This window comes from Passer domesticus, chromosome 7, assembly GCF_036417665.1.
Source record: "Passer domesticus isolate bPasDom1 chromosome 7, bPasDom1.hap1, whole genome shotgun sequence".
Classification (NCBI taxonomy): Eukaryota; Metazoa; Chordata; class Aves; order Passeriformes; family Passeridae; genus Passer; species Passer domesticus.
In genome coordinates, this window is record NC_087480.1 from 11,228,712 (window position 1) to 11,250,002 (window position 21,291).

Consider the following 21,291-nt stretch of genomic DNA (forward strand, 5'->3'; position numbering starts at 1 on the left):
CAGTGACCTCCTTGGCTTAAAGCTCCCAAGGGTGCCAGTGTTCCAGAGCTGTCTGTTTCAGCAACGCTGGTTTTCAGTTTAATGGAGCTGGCATTTGGGTACCCAGTTCAGACACAAATGACAGCTCTACACAACAGGACCTGGAGATCTAAATCCTTTGCAAGGCTTGTTCGAATAGGCATGCACAGCATCACACTCCTCCTGACACACAGATATAGCTGCTTTCAAAACTTAGGAGTGATGCTGCCTTCCATACAGCACATCAGTTCTGATTGCTTCCTCTGTCTGGGATGATTGAAATCTCTGTCTAGGCCAGTCCTACCCACTACGCAAAAAACTCACTCTACTTTTCTTCTGGTCTCTTACCCAGTGTAACAATCTCTCTTCTAGAGATGAAAGCATCAAGAGGGAAGGTAAGTGGTGCAAAGCCCACCAGCAATGACACCGAGCCAGCAGATGAGCCATGAGTGCCCTCTTGGAAGAGAAAAGGGAATTGAACCACACACACCTGGGTCACTAGAGGATCCTTCTCCCCGGGCCTCATTTCTAAGGTTACACAAACTCAGTTTTTCATAAAGGCAAAGGTAACACTTCCAGAAAAGCTCAAGGACCATGGGGCTTAGGCAAATGCAGACCCACACCTTGCTGATACAGGCAGACCCTGGTTTCAGTCTCATGCACTGCAGGAAAACATATCTGGCTCAGGGATCTCGAGTTTTTTGGCACTTAAGTCTTTCATAGGATCTAATATTCATAAATCCTTTGGTGACTGTTCCTAGGCTATAACCATTAGTTATATGCAGCATTTATCTTTAAGATTTCTGGGCTAAAATTTTCATCTTCAGTTCCTACAGCTCTAAGTATGTTTATCAAAATAGTGAGTTAAAATATATATATATATAAAAGGAAAAAATATGTGGCAATATTTAAGGATGTAAGGCATGAGATCCTAGTTAATATTTATTTTGGATCTTCAAGCATAATTGATTTCATTGCTTTTTCCTCAGTTTTCTGACTTCTAAATATTTTTCTTTGATAGGTGTGTCCCATGAAAGTGTTAGCTTCATTCCAGACTAAAAGAGAATTAATGGTATTCTTCTAACACTATTTTAGCCAAAAACTGTGCCAGTCTGAGAGGGTTACATCCTTGCTAATACCAATACTGCCACGTTGTAGCAGTGGATCCTAAAGCTCCTCTCAAACCAAAATATCCAGGGTAAATCTCAAATTGGGATCTATACAGAAGTCTCCTTAATCAGGCAGTTCTTAGTGACTCTGTGCCAAATTCCTCACTCACATCCTGCCATCCAGGTGAAGCAGCTTACTGAAAATATCTGATATTGCCAGCCAATTTGTGTAGACCTGCAGGATGATGACATTAAACACACTCAGAAACAGCAAAGGAACAGTCAGTACTACCTGCTGCTCTTTGGGTGCTATTTCTTACTGAAGGTGTTTCCTGATGATATAATTCAAATCAATTATTGGTCCAAAGGCTTGGCTGACAGCAATAATTTAAAATAATTTATCTGACATTCCTAAGCATTCTTTTACTCCTGCCCTTCATAGGAAAAGATTAATGGCTTCATGTCACTGCTACAGCTGTATTAGTTCTTCTAAAGCCATTTCCTGCATGTATGTGCTCTTGTCATGTTGTTCTTGCTGCTACACCTTTCCAGCTTCCACATCTCTGCAGCAGCACCATTGTGATTGAAGAGGGGACTCTGTTCGTGGTCATATTTCTTTTAACCTTTCCTTCATCTCACTTCCCACATTTATCTGCTGGTATCTCTTACCTAACTTACTACAGTAAAGATAGGAGCTTATGCTGGTTAAGTTGTCACTAACTTCTACAGATAGTAAAGTCTTCCTAGAACAGCACAGGTTTTATATTTGTTCAAAAAGTAGAAATTGCTCAAGTTATGTTTAAGTTTTTATATAAAAGAAAGGAACAATCCACCACATTCTTGACTAATGACTCCTCTCATACTTCTAACCACCAGTGAGGAATAGATGGTAGTAAAAAGGCAAAATAAAAAGCAAAACAGGCTGCTGGGAGTAGAGATGAGGAAAATAACATGTATTTGGAATTCCTTACCATAGTGTGGTGGTTTATGTGAGCCTTCTGGCAGATGTTTGTTATTTTGTTGTTTATCTATAGTTTATTAAGAAGGATGGGGCACCATTCTCAGCTTCCCACCGATGCTCTTGGCAAAGCACAAGTCCAATTAGGTACTGATCCATGGTGTGTAGCTCTAAAACCCTGCAGAGCTATGCAGATGCATAACTGTTTTTCAGAATTAGCTTTAGATGTTCCAACAGTCCGTGCTGCATGGCCCATTTATCTTCCCATAGGGAGTAGGGATCATTAATATGGGAACCAGAAACTAAGCCAGCATTCAAGCCACCAGCTCCTAAGGAAGTAGATTTACAAAGCTACAGAGCAGGGCTTTTTGCTATACAAAGATCAAGAATGAACACAGAACTCTTAGCTTCAGCTGCTCTCCAATCAAATTTTCAGACATGCCTGTGAAAACATAAGAAACATTTTCTCAGTCAGGTTCCTCCTTCAATCAAGGTCTGCATGGCCAGAGTTTACTGTACAGGCAAGTTATCTCTCCTGTTCTTAATGAGTCCCCTCAGTGAAATTTAATCTGCATTTTGTGTTCTAAGATACATTTAAAGTCCTCGGTGAAGGTATTTGTTTGGTTGTAAGTTTCTGTTTTGCTAATCAAAATAAATTGCATTACCTTAAGCCCTACAAGTCAAACTGTAGAAGCTGCCAGCTTGCATTTCATCCTTTCCTCGAGGCTGAAGAGCAAACATGTTGCATTTCCATGCTGTGTTAGGGATGGCAGAGTTTCATCTTGTTGTTCACACCCCAAACATACAAGCTATTTAGAAAATACTGGTTTTCTTAAATGTCAGTTTAATAAAGTTTTATAATACCAAAGACTGTTGTTTAGGGAAGTTCTTTATTTCACAGAATTTCATTCTTTGTTCAAGTGGAAATCTATCCACTGGTGTCAAAAATTATCTTAACAACATCAGGACTGGAGGTCACGTTTCAGGCTCTACCTTGTCAGCTCTGCCTTGTAATAACTTAATATCAGGATTTGCTATGAGTAAATAAAGGTTAAATCAGCCTTCTGTTATAAAATAAGATGGTAAACTGCAAGTGTCAGTGCTGCATATGGGAGTCAAACAGAAAGAAGAAGAAACCTTCAAAAGGAACAAGAAGAAAAAATATTAAAGTAGAAGTACATCCCAGAGTATCCAGAGCCATCCATTATAATAAAACAGTGTATTTGCAGAGGTAACCCTGAAACTGTGCCTGCATTCTGCAAGCAGTCCAGTGCACTTCATCAAATACATGTATTTAAAGACTCAGAGAAAAAAAGGATAACAACCAGTAACAACAGAAAAGCTCCAAGCACTCCGATTTCACTTAATACACCAAGAGTAGCAAAAATGGATACAATTACCTAAGTAACAGGCAAACTGCATTCTACAAAGAGAAATACAGTGTAGCTTAGAGTCATCTGGGGAAAGACAATCAGTACCCACAAAACACAGACAAAACCCCACACACAAATCACAAAAGCTAAGAGAAAAAACACAGACTCTAGAAGAAAACAAAAACTGGCTTTAAATGGTTAAAACATTTTTGGTCCTGTTTCTTGAAATAAATAATTCTAAACCGGGATCTGAAGTAGAAAAAATACCACATTTATACCCATCACACTGTAAACTGAAAGAAAACTGCAAGATATTGAAAAATACTTTAAAATCAGTGAACGATTTAATTAACAGGAAGTACAAAGAGTTGTTTTGGCACTGCACTTGAAGGACAGCTTCAATAAAAACATTTCATTACCATGCTGACACCGTACGTGACATCCCAGATGAACTATCAAAATGTGAAGTTTGCAATCCTAAGCAGAAGTGCAACAGGAGAGAGGCTCAAGTGGGAAGCCCTCTCTAGCCTTCCACCATTCTTTTAAGGATGGCTCCCAGGCCACCCTTTGCCACTTTCAGAGGGGTCAGCTCTTCTTTATTCTCAATGTGGATACTTGCACCGTGAGACACCAGCAGCTTTGCCTCCTCCACTCTCTCTTCATCGCAGGCTAAATGACTGCAGTGAGAACAAGAAACCCAGAGCCACTGTTAAACTGTCCAAGCTTTTAAAGAGCAACAATTACACCGTGTCAAAATGACAGTGTGAATGTTGGGGGGAGATACATCTGAGAACAACAAATCCACAAGCAGCCAACTACCTAGACAGATTCCAAAGCTTGCTGTCCAGTCCCTCTGCTGTCATTAAGCAACTCAAGAACATTCCTCCTGCTGCTCTCCATGCAATGTTAAGACAGTTCTTTGGGTTAGGATTTGGCTCTGCAGTCAGCAAAGCTAAAGAGAACATAATCCATGGTGAGAATGGAAAATGGCAATCTCTATTAAATTGAAGGTGAGAAATAAATTGTCTGATGCTAAAAAATAATGAATTGCTGCAAATGCAGCAAATGCTTTTTTCCATTTGGCACAGTGTCCCAGGAAGAACTGTGTGCACTCCAGAGCCATACTGGGGTTTATGTACAGCTAAAACTCACTGCTTGATCTTATTCACAGCAAAATCTGGATTCCACTGTGATTTTGACACCAAGTTCAGAATAGCTGTAACCCTTACAGATTCAAATTGATCTCTAAGGTAACAACAAACGCCAGGCTGATTGTACTTCAATTGCAACTTATTTTCTTTAGAGAGGTGAACAAAAGCTTCTGAAATGAGTTCATGCTTGGCAGGACAGAGTAGACCAGCCTGCAAGACGAGTTTCCTCTGACTCTGATGTCATTAGCTCACTTTCTACCCTGTAGCAGAAACCAACGTATTCCAGATTAACACAGAATGTGTTCCACACTCTTTAAGTGGATGCACAAGTTAAAGTATGCATGTACAAATCACTGTGGCATACTAAGTATGACTTTCTGAAATAGTTTTTAATTGCACAGGGATGTGAAGCAAGAGATTATTTTGAAGCAACGAAAAATTAAAGACAGAAAAAGACATCAAAATAATGGAGTTTCTTTTCACAGAGATTACGCTATATTAAGCAAAATAAAAATAAAAAATTACTTACAGAGGAGTGTTCCCCTCAGAGTCCCGGATATCCAAAGTTGCATTGTGCTGCACAAGGATCTGTACCATTTTTAGGTTTCCTTTGGCTGCTGCTCTGTGTAGTGGGGTGGATTCAAAATGATCTGTTGCATCTGGATCTGCTCCATTCTCCAAAAGCATGATTGCAATCTGAGCATGTTGAAAGAGAAAGGAGCAGGGGAGGAGGATGTGGGCTTAATATACCTAAATCCTGCTTCCAAGAACACCACCAGCTCCAGTAGCTTAGGTAAACATACCTCCTGCTTATTTTTGGAGGCTGCATAATGCAGGGGCGTGCAGCCATTCTGATTGACAGCATTTACATGAGCACCCTTAGCAATGAGGGCTTTCACAATTTCATCACGGCCTGCTGAAGCAGCAATGTGCAGGGGAGTCCAACCAGCCTACAGAGGCAAGAAGAAATCCACATTATTCAAACCATGAGTTTCAGGCAGAAAAACACGATAATGTATAACCCAGACAGACCTGAACTACTCACACTGCTCATACTCTTACCAGTGTAAAGCTAAAATATTACTGATTTTCACTAGATGCAAGGCTCATGTCTTCTTACATGCCTGCACTAATACCTGGAAAAGGCTGCCAGTTAAATGAGAGAGATGACTTCTGCTATGCATGATATCTCTGCAGAACACTTTGTCCCTGCAGAATTTACACTAGTGCCTTTTTAAGAACAAACAGCAGTAGTAGAAAAGAGTGTTAACAACTTTTTCTATATCCTACTCTTTAAACTGATGAGACATTTCCTTCTTTGTGGATGCTCTGCAATGGATACAAATATTTCAACTCTTCCTCTAGAACAGGAGCAGGCCACCTCCTTTCCAGCTGTGAGATTACTGAACCTGCCCTGCTTTATTAATGCCTTCCCCAGTGTGAGAGATCTTCAGGCTGCCTCATGATTTGGCACAACATTATCTGAGAGATCACACGGAGATAAAGGCAAAACCCCAAGAACCACGCAAACACCCCTGGCTTTGCAACTTCCTTCCTAAGTGCAGCTCTCCTAAAATTCCGGGACAGTAAGCAGCTCTCAACTCTCCTCCTCACGCCTATTTCCAAAAGTGAAATCCTTCACGCTGCCTTCCCAGCGCACACAGAGCCCGGAGCTGCCCAGGACCCGATCCCGCACACGGCCCACGGGAGGAGAGGGATGAGGGCGGGAAGGGAGCGGCTCCGGGAGCGCCCCGGGGCCCTCAGAGCCCAAACCCGGCAGCCCCGGAGCTCCCCCAGCCGCGCCGGGCCAGGCCCGCGGCACTCACATCGTCCTTATCGTTCACAGGCACGCCGAGCCCGAGCAGGAGATCCGCCACGTCCGTGTGTCCCGCCGAGCAGGCCCAGTGCAGCGCGGTGCGGTGATCCTGCGGGAGGCAAGCGGTGAGCGGGGCAGCGACGGGCAGCGGCGGGCCGGAGCCGCCCGGGGCCGCAGCCGGCTGACCTGGTCGGCCCGCGTGGCCTGGGCCCTGTCGCGGAGCAGCAGCGCCCGCAGCTCCTCCAGGCGCCCCGCGAACGCCAGGTTACACACGGCCACGTCCGACACCGCGCCCTCCATGCTGCCCCGCGCCGCCCCGCCCACGGGGCGGGCACAAGCGCGCTACCCGCCAATCGGAGGGGCGCCGGCGCCCAGCCCAGCCAATCGCGCCCTCTCGCCTCTCGGGTCGCGGGGGCTGCTGGGGTTTGTAGTCCCGCTGGCGCGGGGGCGGTGCGCTCCCGGCCGGTGCCGGGACTGCAGCTCCCAGGGCGCCCCGCGGTGCGGCCGTGTTGTGCCTCCGTGTCGGGGCGAGGGGGAGGAGGATGGTGACAGCGGGAGGATGGAGGCCGGTGAGGGGCGCGGGGCGCGGGCACGGCTGGCGGCGCGGCGCTGAGGGGCCAGGCCGGGGCTCCAGGGGGCTCCCGGCGGCGGGAGACGCCCGCGGGCTGAGGAGCGGGGGGCCGGCGCGGGGCGATCCGCCCTGAGGGGTCGCCTGGCGCTCGGGGTCCCGCGGCCTCTCCCGGGGCCGGGCTGGGGGCCCGGGCGTGAGGGGGCTCGGCCGGGGGTCGCAGCCGGGTCCGGCACCCCGCTCCGGGAGGCGCCGCAGCTCGGCGGGGAGCGCCGGGAAGGGGAAGGAGACCCCGGCAAGGGAAAGGAATCCTGGCGGTGCCCTCTTCTCCAGCGCTCCGCGCGGCAGCGGGGCCAGGGCGGCGCGAAGGGGGTGCGGGTGCCTCCGCTTGGATTTCGGGAGTCCAGAGTGTCCTCAGTCTTTGGAGTAAAAACCAGATAATTTGCTCTGGAAGTGCAGCGAGCACGGCTTTTCTGGCGGAGTTGCGGTGCAGGAGCTGCTCTGCCGGGCTGCAGCCCCGAGGAGCCGGGCCCGTGTTCCCCCGCTGCCCGCGGGACGCTGGGTGTCGGGGCTCGCCCTGCTCTGCTGGCCCGGGGCTCCAGCCGCAGCGTGGTGCAGCTCCCTGCTGACTGCTGGAATGTATACTTTTTTAATGGAATCTTACTTGATTCCATTCTGTGATTTTACATTAATTTTTACACTTGAAGGGTTGTTGCACTCTTCCAAAAAGCAGCGTTTTAATGATCTAGAAAATAGTTGGACTGTCTTCTTTTGGTAGTATTAATTATCATTTGTTATTTTTCACTAAATAGATGTGGTCTTGAATAATAACATTATTACATCTATTTTTTTTTTTTTCCTGAAGTGTTTCAAATCTCCAGTTGGGAAAGTAAAGCCCAGTCTTGCTAACACTTTTCACATGCTTTCCATTAAGCATGAGACTGTAATCACTCTGATACGTATTTTTTTTCTACGTTTCAGACAAGCTGTGGTGCCTATTTTTTTTTCCTTTCCTCATTATCTTGAATGAAATCTCATCCTCACTGCAGTCATCCTGAACTTCTGTCACTGGCTTCAGTGAGACTGCTTATAAAGGTGTTATTCCTGGTGTTCTCTCAGTGCTCACTGAGGCTCTAAATAAAAACCAAGGCATTGGTTATTGCAGTGTCAGAACAGCTTTTAAGAGAGCAAATTAAAAGCAGCTGGCAGAACTGCTCAGAAGCCCCAAAGGCTGTAAAGACTTACTGCAAACCAGTTCAGTTTGAGAGCTTCAAGTTGTGCATAAAAGAATAAGGGGGTAAAATGGAGTTTGAATTTTGTGTATTCCTGTTCAGTTTTATCTAGGTATGAAAACCAGATCACTATTTTGTCAGACTACTTAGAAGAATTTCCAGAAACTGATGAGCCAGTGTGGATTTTAGGAAGGCAGCATCACCTAAATACAGGTATCTTTAGAATTAAATTATCTGTAACATCTGTAGAATATTCATAGCTTCACATGCAGCAACAGCTCCTGATTTCCTTATGTTCCCTGAATGTCTCATGAGGGAAGTTGGTTCTTCATCAGTGAGAGACCAGGTGTAAGCAGTGGAATTCCTCCTGTACAGAAACAAAATGTACTTCCACAGAAATGTGCTTCCACTATAATTCATGCAATATGATCACATTCATAGCAGAGGCTGTCAGATGTGAGCCTCAACACTTCACAGCATCAGGGCCTCAGAAATACATATTTATATAACTTTTGGGAAATGTTCAGCTTTACTGATGTCATTTTCCTGTGAGGGATGCTGTCCACAGCCTGTTACTTGCAGCTAAAATGATATTTCAAATAACAGCAATAAGTTAGTCTGTGGCACATACTGCATTTTAGTGAAAATAAATACATGGCCTAAAAGTTAGAGCAATGAATTCTTTGGAGAATTCTGTAAGTGCATGTGTTTAAACAAACAAGAAAAACAAGAGGTTTAATTCAATTTAACATCATTAACATTTTCTTAAAATGACATTCTGTTGGGTTTGGAGGTAATGTATAATTCCGTGGTGATTTGCACGTAGAACTTCTTAACCTGCTTTACCAGCTCTTTCCTGAGGATGTAGTTCTCCAGAGCTGTTTCATTCAGGCTGGGCATAGTCATTCCAAGCACCTTGTAAAATTTCATTGGCTAATAATTATTTCATCCTTAATAAGTTAACTCTAATTAGCAGTCAGCAAAAGCTCTCTGTTTTTAAACTGCTAAAAAATGTTTTAAGTATTAAGGGTCTTGTACATAAAAGCTATAGGAGCCTTCCATGCACTCTATATATTGACTGTACAGGGATAATTTTAATTTTTCAGTTTTAAGTCTGTTTTAATAATTTATTTCTTCTTAAAATTATTCCAGACAAATCTAAGTTATTGTTGGATATAAGTGCTCGTCTCTGGTTTACGTATAGAAGAAAGTTTTCACCTATTGGTGAGTATGCAGCATTCCAGCAGCCTGGTTATGGATTAGCAGGATTAGTGTTGATGTTGGGGACTGAAAAGTTATTTTTACAGTTCTAGAACATTTTGATCATAATTTAACTGTGTGCAAACAAAAGATTAAAGCTATTAAAAGCAGTGTTTGCTTGTACCTGTATATAGTGAGGTCTTCATGTTTGTGGGGCAAGCCGTGAAGTGACACCAGCCCTGTGGGGAGAAGGAGCTGGCTCGGTGCTGGAGCTGTGGGACAGCTCTTGGAGTTTGGCTGTGGGCTCTCTCTGAGTGGAGCCCGGGCTGATGGGAGCTCCTCTGTCCCCAGGAGGCACCGGCCCCTCGTCTGACGCGGGCTGGGGATGCATGCTGAGGTGTGGGCAGATGATGCTGGCCCAGGCACTCATCTGCAGACATTTAGGAAGAGGTGAGTACTGTTGCTGAGACAACTTTTGTATTATTTGGAGGCTGTTTTGTTTTTGCTGTCATTTTCCATAAAAGCATAGAACCTAAATTTATTAATGAAACTTTCCGTGATACCCTGGTAAAGTTATTAGTGAACTATTCTTGTCTGATGGGGCAAAATCGTGTCAGCCTTCAGCAGAGAAAGAAAAACAGAGGAAGGACAAATAGAGAATCCCACGGTTGTTATTTTATAAATCTTTTTGAGGAATACCCAAGTTGAAGCCAAGGGAAAACTTGCTACCATGGGTCTGAGTTCTTCCCCTCTTTTCATTACATAGCCACCAAAATGCTAGCCAGGGTGATGGTGTCAGTAATGACAGAGTGATAGACACCACACAAAGTACTTCACAAACCACTCACCCATCATCAGCCCCAGTCCAAACCCACAGCAGACCCCACTGTGCCTGCTTAACTCTGTACTAACACCCCATGTCCCACGGGTGACTGTCATAGGTCTGCTCTGGGTGTCACTCTTCTGTCACACACCTTGCTGTGCCTGGGTCTGTGATCCTTATGCTCTTTTGTCATGGTTTCTATGGCAGCATGATTTGTGGATTTACCACTTTAATAACTGAATCCACAAAATGGTATTGCAAAGATTTAACTGAAAGAGTAGGCAAACAGACATTACCTGAGAAAAACCAGACCTTGAACTTGCAGTATGGATCTAAATAGCATCAGCCCTGTGTATCTGTTTCTCTGTTAGTAACTGTGAGGTAACTACCTTATGTTAGAAGCAGCAGCTCATGTGGCAAAGCCATGGTTTGGATTTTGCTGTGGGAGAGGGCCAGCATTGTGTTTGGATTTTGCTTTACAAGTCTTATTATCCTACAAATGCTTGCAAATTTAATAAAGTCCAAACAGAACAGATAGTTTTAAATAGTCTTGGAAGCTCACATAGAGCAATAGCTATCAATTCCCAGCAGTGATCACTCAGGATATACTTGCAGTTGGCAATTTATTTTAGTTTCCCAAATTTCACACAATAGCATGTGAGATAAAGGACAGCTTGATAGTAAATGACAAGGTGTGACTTCTAGGATCTCTAAATAAAATGCAAATATTAGAGATGAATCATCTCTTAAGATCTCATTGTATGGCTTTCTGCCATTTAGAAATCTGATCAGTACAATGAAAACATTATTTTTTACTCTGTATAACTTTTTTCCTGAAAGACTGGCAATGGGAAAAACACAAACAACAACCAGAAGAATATCATAGAATATTACGGTGTTTTCTGGATAGAAAAGATTGCTGTTATTCCATCCATCAAATGGGTAAGAACACACATCAACTTCCTTTTGTCTACTGAAATTCCTATGGTGTTGAAACTTTCTAATTTGAAGTAAGTTAATGAAACATTTTTAAGAGTTGATTGCAAAGACAGTGTATATTTTTATGTATAAATAAAAATGTATGCAAAGTATAATAATTCAGAAATATTATTCACTAAGACCTAAATAAATCTGTATTCTAGAATCTAGCTCTTGAAAGTGTGCAGGTTTTGGGTAGCAGAGTTGATCGTGTTAAAATAGTCATAAAAGTTACTGCTGTAATTTGTAAGTAAGGACATATTTGTCGTTGTCATTACAGTTTAGGAACTTCTTCTAAGGGAACTAGCAGTCATTAAGTTTTGAAAAGAGTATAGATTGAGAGAATAATTGTTGCTAAACACAGCTTGCATTTGCTCTAGAGTGTTTGTCGAGATATTAGCAGGCCTTGCTGTGTGACACAGGCTGTGACCAGCCTCTCTGTGCTCTTTTCCTGTGTGTTTCCCTTTCCAAAACAGCGCAGATGGGTGTTGGAGAGGGGAAGTCCATTGGAGAGTGGTTTGGACCAAATACAGTTGCTCAAGTACTGAAGTAAGTCATGGCAGGGGCTCCCTCGGGACGTGCTCCGGGGCTGCTGAGGCAGTGCTGCCCGAGGCTGCTGCAGGAAACGTGGGAGCTCCTCCTGCTCTGGAAGCCTCTCTGGAGCTGGCTTTGCTGAGGGACAGGGGAACGTCCCAGATTTCAGGTGGAGGCTGGACTGCAGCTCCTGGGTGCCATTTGCTGCAGCCCTGGCACAGACACGTTCTGGAGAGAGAAAGGAGCTAAAGGATTTTCTGGCCTCCAGCTCCTTTCCCTTACAAATTCTACATGACTCACATACCAGTTTTTCAGGCTTATTTGAGACAACCAACACTGCCTGTGCAGCCTAAGAGCTCCCTTCCCCAGAGTTCTGGATGTGGACAGAAACCTGTGTTTCATTATGCCACAATCCTAAGTTTTGGGTGCCACAATCTTGAGCTGCTCTGGCTTTTAACAACCTGAAATAGTTCCACTGAATTTGTGGAACTTCTTAAGCACAGAGTAATGTGGAAAAACTGGCATAGGAATTTTTTTCTTCTCTACATGATGTTAGGCACCATTCCCAAAGCGGAATCTGTTAATTGCAATAAAAAGTAATAAGCCTAATTATGTGGTTGAGCTGTTACTATCCCTGCATTTGGCAAAAGGACAAAACAGTTTTCACATGGTAAAGTGTGTGTGCTTTTCCTGGAACCACTCGTTATTATTTTTCTCTAAATATGTTAAACACTGAAAGTTATCTTTTTATTACATGGAGACTTAAAAAAAGCCAACAATTTTTTTTCCAAATAAGTGACTTTTTAACTCAAGAACCATTTAACTGTCCTAGTTAAAAGCTCTCCTTACGGTCCCAGTAAGCTTTTATTAATTATTGCCTCTGTGTTTTCCAGGAAGCTTGCTTTATTTGATGAATGGAACTCGTTAGCAGTTTATGTATCTATGGACAATACAGTGGTCATCGAAGACATCAGTAAGTGAAACAGGGGTTTTTGCAGGACTGCTGTAGTGTCTCAGCAGATACCAAAGAGTAGGTCAAGCTCATGGCAAATGTAGTTGTTTGGACAAGCTGCTTCTGGGAGTATTAGGGTAGTGGTTGGATTTGATGATGTTAAAGGTCTTTTCTGGCATAAATGATTTGGTGATTCTGAGTATTTCCTTGGTGACAGTTTTTGATTTGAATTCACTCTCCTGAATGTATCTAAGTATGAGCAAAGTCTTGGCACCATCCCTATTTGTTCCCAGGGTAATAAAAGGAATAAAGGAAATGGATACTCAGGTTTGAGGTTTCCAAAAGTAAAGTTAGCATGGAACAGTGAGGCATTTTTGGTGACCAACTCACATACCATGTGGATGAGAAGGTGGAGTTTGGTCTGTGCTACCTTAACTCCTACTCCAGCAATGGAATGAAGCTGCAATATGTAAAAATACAGAAAATTGCTTGTAATATAGAGTTTGCCAGAAATTTGCTTTTGTCAGGCAAAAGGGAAATGAAGGGCAGATCCCTCAGAAACGTGTGGCCCATTTTCAACTTAAAACTGTAAGAAGGGTGGGTTTACAAGTGGTATTTAGCCACAGCCTGGTTCTACTTTAGTCTCTACTTCTGCTTATTTTGTCTACATCACTGGAAGGGAAGAGTTCCCTGAAGAGTTTCTAATGCTCCCTCCCTGCTATATTATCTCCCAGGCAAAGCTTGACAACTTTAATACTGCGAGTAGTAAATGTAACTTCAGTCTTAAACATTCATCCCCTCATTTTTCTCATGTCTCACTAATGTGCCAGCACATACTCTGACTGCCAGAATTATTTCTACTAAATAGTCAGGATTTCCACACCCTGCTCCTTTTGTCTTAAAACAGAGCTTTAAAAAGCTGTCTGGAAAAGTAATTTAATTCATGATTGAAAGATCTGCTGTGCATTCCTGTGTGCATTCACTGCTGTCTCTTCTCATTCCCCCAGAGAAGATGTGCTGGTCCCCTGCGCAGAGCAGCAGCGTTGCCCACAGCAGTGCACATTTGCACAGGAGTGCTCTTGGCCAAAACAAGAACACAGCAGGACTGTGCCCAGGCTGGAAGCCCCTCTTGCTCATTATCCCTCTCCGGCTAGGGATTAATCACATCAACCCAGTGTATATTGATGCGTTTAAAGTAAGGCATTCCTCAGTGACTTGTTTGTGTGTGTTCAGGTATCTGGTATATCAATAAACAAATCAATTTAATTTTTCTCTCTTTGGACTCCTAGGAATGCTTTAAGATGCCACAGTCTTTGGGAGCATTAGGAGGGAAACCCAATAATGCCTATTATTTTATAGGATTTTTAGGTAAGGAAGAAAGAAACTTACTGCAAATATCCATATGACTGAAAGGATTTTCTTTGGGAAGGGGCAGTAAGCATTTAAGCATGAGAATGGAGAAGAAGAAACAGACACTTCAGGAACAGTATGAGACCATCCTTATAGGAACAGAAAGGAAGCAGCAAGGCTTGATATAAAAATATGGAATTATATAAGCAAGAACAAGACACTAAGAAAAGTTCATAGCATTCAACAAGTGTCAGATGTCACTGCTGCTTAAATACTGTATTTTTTCTAATCATTAATACTTTCTAGTGAAGAGTGTCTTGTTTTATTCTTTTGTTTACGGGCTTTCTTAAATTATTGTCTCATATTTTTCAATTTTTTCTCAAAGCAGTATGTCTTTCACCTTCTTCCATGTCTTTATTAATTAATGCAATAGTTGATCCTAGATTCAGCCTTTGATATTTTACCCTGGTTTGATTCGTAACTTCTTGGATATTTTGTTCTTTCTTTTGTAAAACCTGAGCTGTTTTAGTCAGACTTACTTGCTCAATTTCTGGGTGAATGCCTGATGGGATTACAGATTGGATTTGTGGTCATCCTGTATCTTTGATTTGACGAATGTTAGGGATTACTGCAGTTGAGATTTTAAAACATGTACTGGACTTCATGTAGATAAAGGAAAGTATGTGACAAAAGTAGAAAAAAAATCCCCAAAAAATCTACCCTAAAAGGTAACAGTGGAAAATTACACTAAATGCCCTGTGGGATACTGTTGTGACTGCCTTTCTAGTTCTCTTAAAGACTCCCTAGCTAGAGAGTTGAGATACAGACTGTGCTGATAATCCCATTTATGTTTTACAAGTCTGCATGGAATAAGTGTTTATTGCTGCTTCTTGCTTGTTATCACCATATGGATTTTACCCCTCCAGGCAATGAGCTGATCTACTTGGACCCTCACACCACTCAGAGTTTTGTAGATTCAGAAGAAAATGGCACAGTTGATGACCAGAGCTTCCACTGCCAGCAAGCCCCACACAGAATGAAGATCATGAATTTGGACCCTTCAGTAGCTTTAGTAGGTGTTAGAAGATAATAAATGTGTGTACTTTGTTCAAAGCAATATCTCTGTGTGTTGGTAAGGACAGTAACGTTTCCTTGATCAGAGTCAATATCACAGGGCACTCTTCTGCAATCTAAAATCCAACACATGGTAGTTTACATATTAACTGCATAGGATACATTAATTTCAGCTGAAGCAGGAGACCAACTGTTTGTATCCTGGGAGCCAATTGAGTTGTTTTTTTTTTTTTTTCTGGGCAACATAGTCCTTTTCCAAGAAGTAGTTTGAAAGTCAAAGCAAGGAACACAATCATGTTTCCTTATTTTATTCCATCACTATCATCTGTGCATTGGTTGCTCTTGAGAAGATACTTACCTGAGCTTGTTTTATTTAATCTACAAATCTTCAGGTGAAATTACTTGTAGAAGTAATCCAGTATAGCTCACAAGAATACTGTGGTAGTTGAAGAAATTCAGTCTGATCTCGTGCCAGTGTCCTTTGGTTGGGTTATGGGTGATTGTCACTTGAGATCCAACCCATAGATAGATACCACAGCATCTTTGCTCATATTGCATTTAACATTACTGTGTGTATTCTTTCCTTAGGGCTTCTTTTGCAAAGAAGAATGTGATTTTGATAACTGGTGTAGTCTTGTACAAAAGGTAATACTACGGTCTTTCTTTGCTCTGTATGAAGTAATGGATGCTGTTCTTTTCTTGGTTAATGGAAATTCCCAGCCTGCAAGTGAAATGATCCCCAGTGATGGTGGCACTAATGATCAGGGAGAGCTGACACTGCTGATGGAGCTTTTCAGCATTTTGCAACCCTGGTTCCTGGCACTGGGAGAACAAGTGCATACACCCCCTTCCTGAGTGTGTCTTCTGTTAGCAGTACTGTGTTAGTGGCTCATACCTAAGTCATTTACTGAGAAACAGCAAGCAGCTGGAATATTAAGCAACAGGAATGTGAATATGAAGTACCACCAACCAAAAGCATTTATTTAAAAAATGGCTACAGAAAGCAGTTTGCAAATAACTGAAGCAGAGGCTATGATGGAGCTCACCTGATAGCAGTGAAATTTTGCTTCAATAATAACTTGTTTCTCCTGATCAAAACCTGTCTTCCAAATTCTGTTGGATTTTTTTGAATATAGATCTGGGTTTTGTTCCCATTGATCAACAGAAAACTTGAACACAGAGAGGTCCAAGCAAGTAATTTACTTTGAAAAAGCAGAAGTATGTTCTTGTATGTGTTTGCTCCATGTAAACATAATTATAGATGTATAAAAGCTCATTATAATGCACTGATAACTTGTAGGAGTTTAAGAGATCCATCTTGCAGGTGTGTTTTCAAGTAGGACAATACTAGAGATCTGTGAAGCTGTGATTCATGATGGCAGGTACCTGACCTAACAGGAATTTACAGCTTTTGTTCATTGACAGATACACAGTATTAAAAATGTTTTCAGTTAAGCAGGCAGTTTTGTGTTTGTATTCTGTCCTCAGGAGATTCTAAAGCAGCAGAGCCTGCGGATGTTTGAGCTGGTCCAGAAGCACCCACCCCACTGGCCTCCTTTCATACCTCCAAGCAAGCCAGAAGTGACAACCACAGGAGCAGGTGTGGTACCCTGGAAGTGTTGCTGGGCACAGAGTGGGGCTCCTCAGCCACCAGCAGAACACCACAGGTGGAATAACTGGGCTTTCCTGAGGATCAAGGAATCACTGCATCATTAAATGCCTTACTCTTACAGAGTATCAGTTATCCAAACAGGCCATGTCCAATTTACAGTGTTAGCACAATATATTTTTAAATCTTTGAAAATATTTCAAAGGCAGCATGTCAAAAGGATTGGGGGCAGGGTTTGAGGGTTTTTTAGTAAACAAAATCAGACATGTCTTTACATTCTAAATAGTTTAATTTATTTTTCAGAACTCATTGAATCTACTGACAAGCTATTTGAATTGGAAGAAGAATTTGAAATCCTGAGTGTATGAAGGAAACTGTGGTGACCCTTCTGAGTATTGAACATATTGCTAGTATTATTGCATTGACATAAATTACACAGCCATGTTAGCCCAAAAGTGCCTGAAATCATGGATAACAGAGCACAAACACCTGGTATCATCCAAAACTCCTACAGGGACAGTTCCTTCTGTCAAAGAGCTTCCCCAGATGGAAAGGCACTGAAAGATTTTATTATAAGACCCTGAAAGGGAACTTCTTTTTAATGTGTGTCTTTCTTGAAGACAAATGGACCTCTGAGATTAAGGCAAAAATGAGTCTGTCAGTGGGCTGTATGTTTGGAGAAAGGAATAACACAAAATGGGTATTTCTTGCTCTCACATAATGCAATAGTTTCATTCTTAAAGCAAGAGTCTTCAGTTAAGGAGGATGTCTACTTCTGTTCCTTCCTGTGGGCTGCATCATAGAAAAAATGCATTGTCTTGTTTAAAAGATCAACTGGATCAGGAGAAAAATGTTTCCTTGTTAAATATTTTAACATGTATTTGAGCAACCACACTTTATGACAAAAATGTTTCTGTGAAAGGAACTATGTCTAACGTATCCATTTTGCAATAGCCTTCCTGTTTCTGGGAGACCTCAAGAGGAACAGGAGCCTCAAATAGTTGATACAGATCACAACCACTGTTATAGTTATGATATATTTCACCTTGACCTTAAAGTTCAATCATTAAAACTTAGGCTGACTTTTCTTTCGGAGCTAAAGTGAGTCAAAGGTGGTTTAACTGTACCTTATTTATTTTAAAAAAGATTTACACGAGTATCTCTGTTACTGCACTTTATCTGTGCATCTAATAAATTTCTTAAGCTTTTCATAGGTTGTATGCTGCTATATTTTGTTAATTTGTTTGTGTGAACTAAATATAACCCAGGTTATTTTAAAACTTAATATATAGGCATATGCAAATTACTTAATTGTTGGGTTTTGACTTGTTGCCTTTTGAAATCTGTTTTGGTAAAAGTGCCTTAATTCTCCAGTTTTATCAGCAGAGGGGGTGCAGTTTTGTTTCTTTTTAGAAAGAGTATCTCTGTAGCAGCTATAAGAAAACCAGCTCAGAATAAAGGCAAAGATCTTTTAATTAATTCTACAGTTCCTTTTTGCTACCACAGTCCCCATTCTGATCACTTTGTCACGATAGTGCAATGGACGTGAGTCACACACTTTCATCTTCAGAAATAAATGACCATGTAGAGAAATCCTGAATGCTGTCTCCTCTCACTTGCACTTCTGGATGAGGGCCAGTGTGATTTCCAAGAAAATAGTCATGACCTGGGCACAGTTCATTCATGTTTATTAGCCATGGTTTGGAAACTATACATGGGAAAAATACAATTTTCTTCCCCTCTCCATGAATTAGCTGCACAGGATTAGGGGTTTTTATAACCTAAGTATTTCTTTTTCATTACTACATGAAGTTACTGTGCTTATGACATCAGTTGCAGCCCTCTCCTCCCCACAGACAAAAAGTTAAAATGAGCCCTTGCTCTGAAATGCTCAGTCTTGAGCAGTACCTGCTACAAAAATAATCAAAATACCCTCGGTGGAGTACCCATTGCTCATTCCCCAGCCACCCTCAGCCTCTTCAGAGAGGAGCCTGAGCCTTGCTGAGCTCTTGAAGGATTCTGGGTGGGGGTAAACAGCTGGAAAAGGGGCTGATGGCAGAACAGCTGGTGACTGGAACTCCTGCTCCCTGCACCTGACAGGGACTGGCTGCTGGAACTGCATGGAACCTTGGACAGAGCAGTGGAGCTGGTTACTTCAAGAGAAGCTGCTCTCTAAAGGCAGTACTGCTTAAAATGCATAAAGCTCTGATCCTGGGGAATAAATTAATTGTGTTTGCATGTGTCATGTTCAAAAATAAAGCCAAGTCCCTGCAGATAAAAGACCTGGCCAACCAGACTCTTTGTAGCACCATGGGAACCCAGTGGCTGAAAATTTCATTGTACTAAGTTATCTGTGATTTTTTCAGAAGTCTTGAGCTTTGCTCTGTGCACACAAATGTTTTAAAGTTTCATGTGCATAACCCAGGATGTAAATCCAACATGCTGTCTCTGTGCCAGGACAGCTAGGAACTAGACTGGATATCTGCAGGAAAGGACTGCTGCTGAGGAGTGTTAAAATGCCTTAAAGAAACTTGCAAAATACATCCAAAGCAGTTGCTGATCTTTCACAATTAGGAATAAGAGAGATGAAAGACTACATTGTTCCTCATCTCTAGTGAGGTTTAACTCCAAGACTTGGAGAGCTCTGGCCTCCATCTGTGAAGATAACAATGTGTTATGCAAGTAATACTTTCATATTTACTGATTAGTATCTGCTTAAAATAATGTCTCAGTTGTGCATTAATAATAATTTTCTGAATAATTTTGTCCTAAAGCTTTTTAAGGCAAGGTGACAGTGTATTTGCAAGGCACTGCTTTGAAATGTCCTGGAATGGCACTAGACAAGGATTTCACACGCTTCACTCCAGAGAGGTTAATGGGAATAACTTTAGTCCTACTGAATGAATTCATTATAGGTATAACCATACCTTTGTCATGGGTTTCCCCTAAAATATACAAAGAAAATCCAATTAGTGGCACTTCTCTTTAATTACGCCCTGAAGGAAAGTTAATAGTGCATACAGTAGAGATACAAACTTTTTAAACTTAAAGCAATGGAGCCCAGAGGAAGCAGTATACAACACATGGTGACTGCAGGAGTAAAAAATGTACATCCCATGGGTGCCTACTCCGGGATCTGCATAAGCTTGCATGCCAGCTAGTAAAGGCTCTACTTTTCAAACACACACAGCTTGAATAATAAGCTTGAAAATAAGTGTGCCAAAGCTGCCTCAGAAAAGAAATTTATGTTCAGAGTAATAAAATGTTGGCTAATGAAGTATGGCTGCATATCAGTGGCTGCAAGGAGATAAGCACAGACCTTGAAGCCAACAGACCTGGAATATATTTCAATAGAAAGCAACGAAAAATGGTAGAAGTGTTTTGGATTTATCTTCACATGAAAAATTGCATTAAGGTCAGCTGTGGATAGCAGGCTGGATTAGAGCTGGTTACCTGCCACTGGAGGAAAGAATGTTCCATCTGTGTAATAAGCAAAGCAAATCATTCATTTTTCAATTTTTCTAAGAAAATCCATTATAAACCATTAGTGCATAGTGTGTCCAAGTCACCCAGCATATCCTGATAAATTTTATCTAGTTCTGTGTTTCACAGGAGAATGATTCTCCACTCCCTCACACTAGACCAAATACTGTTTGCAAAGACACTAATTAAGCATAGCTTTGGCAAAGTCTCTCTGGGTGACAACTGGATGTGCCTCAGACAGAGGAGTGGTACGAGGTGTCAGCTGCTCTTCAGTCTGAGTAAGGAACTCACTGAGACTTTCTGAGGTAGCCACAAAGGAGGGGGGAAAATAAAAATCAAAGTAAAAATATAGCACCATGTTTCATTTAAAAAATTGTTTCAGAACACTGGTCTTGTCTTTCCCTCCTCTGCGCACAAATTCCTGGACTTGAAACTTGATTTTTGTAGAGTTCTGGCTGTCTTGATTCACCCATCAAACACACACAAAAGAGGTTTGTGAATTTACCCTTCTCCAGTCAGTGATGCCTACTGTGGGGTAACAAAGGCTGTTCCCATAACTGCACTTCTGTTACTACAAGTTCTTCATGCACACCTGGCAGCGGCTGACGCGAGTCCGAAGCTGCCCCGCTTTCAGAGTCTCTGAGGGAGGAGCACTGACAAACTGCTGCTCCTGCTCCACTGTGGTCAGCCAGAAGCTGTACTTGTTGGCAAAGTAATGGCAGGTTCCCCGAGCACCATTGCACTCGATGAACGGCGTGGCTCGGAAATCCTCCAGGCAGGAGCCCGGTGACACGAGGGACTGGCCTCCGCCTTCCGCCCCCGCCGCCGTGTGCTGAAATGAAGATGGCAAGGGGAGTGAGCTCAAAGGAACAGAAGGAGGTGAACAGGCAACCAAAATTATACCCTGGCTATGTGTATCTGTCTCTTGAGTCAGGCAAAGAGCAAAGGAACATACTTAGGCTGAATATGCAGGCCTGGAATAATGGAAAACCAGGTTTTCACTTGAAGATGAGAAAATTTGGAAACAATAATGCTGACATCATGTTTTTCTAATAGTCTTACA

General features: G+C 42.3%; 3 protein-coding genes across 8 annotated transcripts in view; 1 reads left to right on the top strand and 2 right to left on the bottom strand.

Annotated features, from left to right (window-relative positions):
• Positions 1-2,956: 2,956 nt before the first annotated feature.
• On the bottom strand, positions 2,957-6,767 carry PSMD10 (proteasome 26S subunit, non-ATPase 10). Of its 2 annotated transcripts, XR_010365843.1 has the most exons (6): positions 6,612-6,767; positions 6,436-6,534; positions 5,413-5,559; positions 5,139-5,305; positions 4,278-4,410; positions 3,997-4,135 (listed from the first exon to the last, which is right to left on the bottom strand). XR_010365843.1 is itself a non-coding variant. In XM_064426845.1 (5 exons), exons 1-5 carry the CDS (start codon positions 6,723-6,725, stop codon positions 3,982-3,984), a joined length of 681 nt encoding a protein of 226 aa, XP_064282915.1. In that variant the 5' UTR covers positions 6,726-6,767; the 3' UTR covers positions 2,957-3,981. The 2 variants fall into 2 exon arrangements, 1 of the variants encoding a protein (XP_064282915.1); XM_064426845.1 differs by lacking the exon at positions 4,278-4,410 and having other exon boundaries at positions 2,957-4,135.
• A 109-nt stretch (positions 6,768-6,876) lies between these two features.
• On the top strand, positions 6,877-17,956 carry ATG4A (autophagy related 4A cysteine peptidase). The gene is made up of 13 exons (XM_064426853.1): positions 6,877-6,994; positions 8,328-8,438; positions 9,378-9,449; positions 9,777-9,875; positions 11,089-11,190; positions 11,703-11,775; positions 12,654-12,733; positions 13,720-13,907; positions 14,002-14,080; positions 14,989-15,134; positions 15,725-15,781; positions 16,625-16,736; positions 17,049-17,956. The coding sequence occupies exons 1-13, from the start codon at positions 6,985-6,987 to the stop codon at positions 17,111-17,113; spliced, it is 1,194 nt and encodes a 397-aa protein (XP_064282923.1). The 5' UTR covers positions 6,877-6,984; the 3' UTR covers positions 17,114-17,956.
• Positions 17,016-21,291, bottom strand: part of COL4A6 (collagen type IV alpha 6 chain) — an 84,509-nt gene continuing 80,233 nt past the window's right edge. For all 5 annotated transcript variants that reach the window (XM_064426850.1, XM_064426849.1, XM_064426851.1 and 2 more), the window contains one exon: positions 17,016-21,060. In XM_064426850.1, coding sequence (XP_064282920.1) covers positions 20,800-21,060 — 261 coding nt within the window. In that variant the 3' untranslated portion in view covers positions 17,016-20,799. The remainder of the gene's footprint in view (positions 21,061-21,291) is intronic.

Excerpts from the sequence above, each read along its gene's own strand:
- PSMD10 (XM_064426845.1), bottom strand. The coding sequence starts at position 6,725 with ATGGAGGGCGCGGTGTCGGACGTGGCCGTGTGTAACCTGGCGTTCGCG. Across the intron at positions 6,535-6,611 it reads AGGCCACGCGGGCCGACCAG|GATCACCGCACCGCGCTGCA; the intron begins GTCAGCCGGCTG and ends TGCCTCCCGCAG. Across the intron at positions 4,136-5,138 it reads TCTGAGGGGAACACTCCTCT|TCATTTAGCCTGCGATGAAG; the intron begins GTAAGTAATTTT and ends TTCTCACTGCAG.
- ATG4A (XM_064426853.1), top strand. Across the intron at positions 9,876-11,088 it reads CTGCAGACATTTAGGAAGAG|ACTGGCAATGGGAAAAACAC; the intron begins GTGAGTACTGTT and ends TTTTCCTGAAAG. Across the intron at positions 11,776-12,653 it reads ACAGTTGCTCAAGTACTGAA|GAAGCTTGCTTTATTTGATG; the intron begins GTAAGTCATGGC and ends TGTGTTTTCCAG.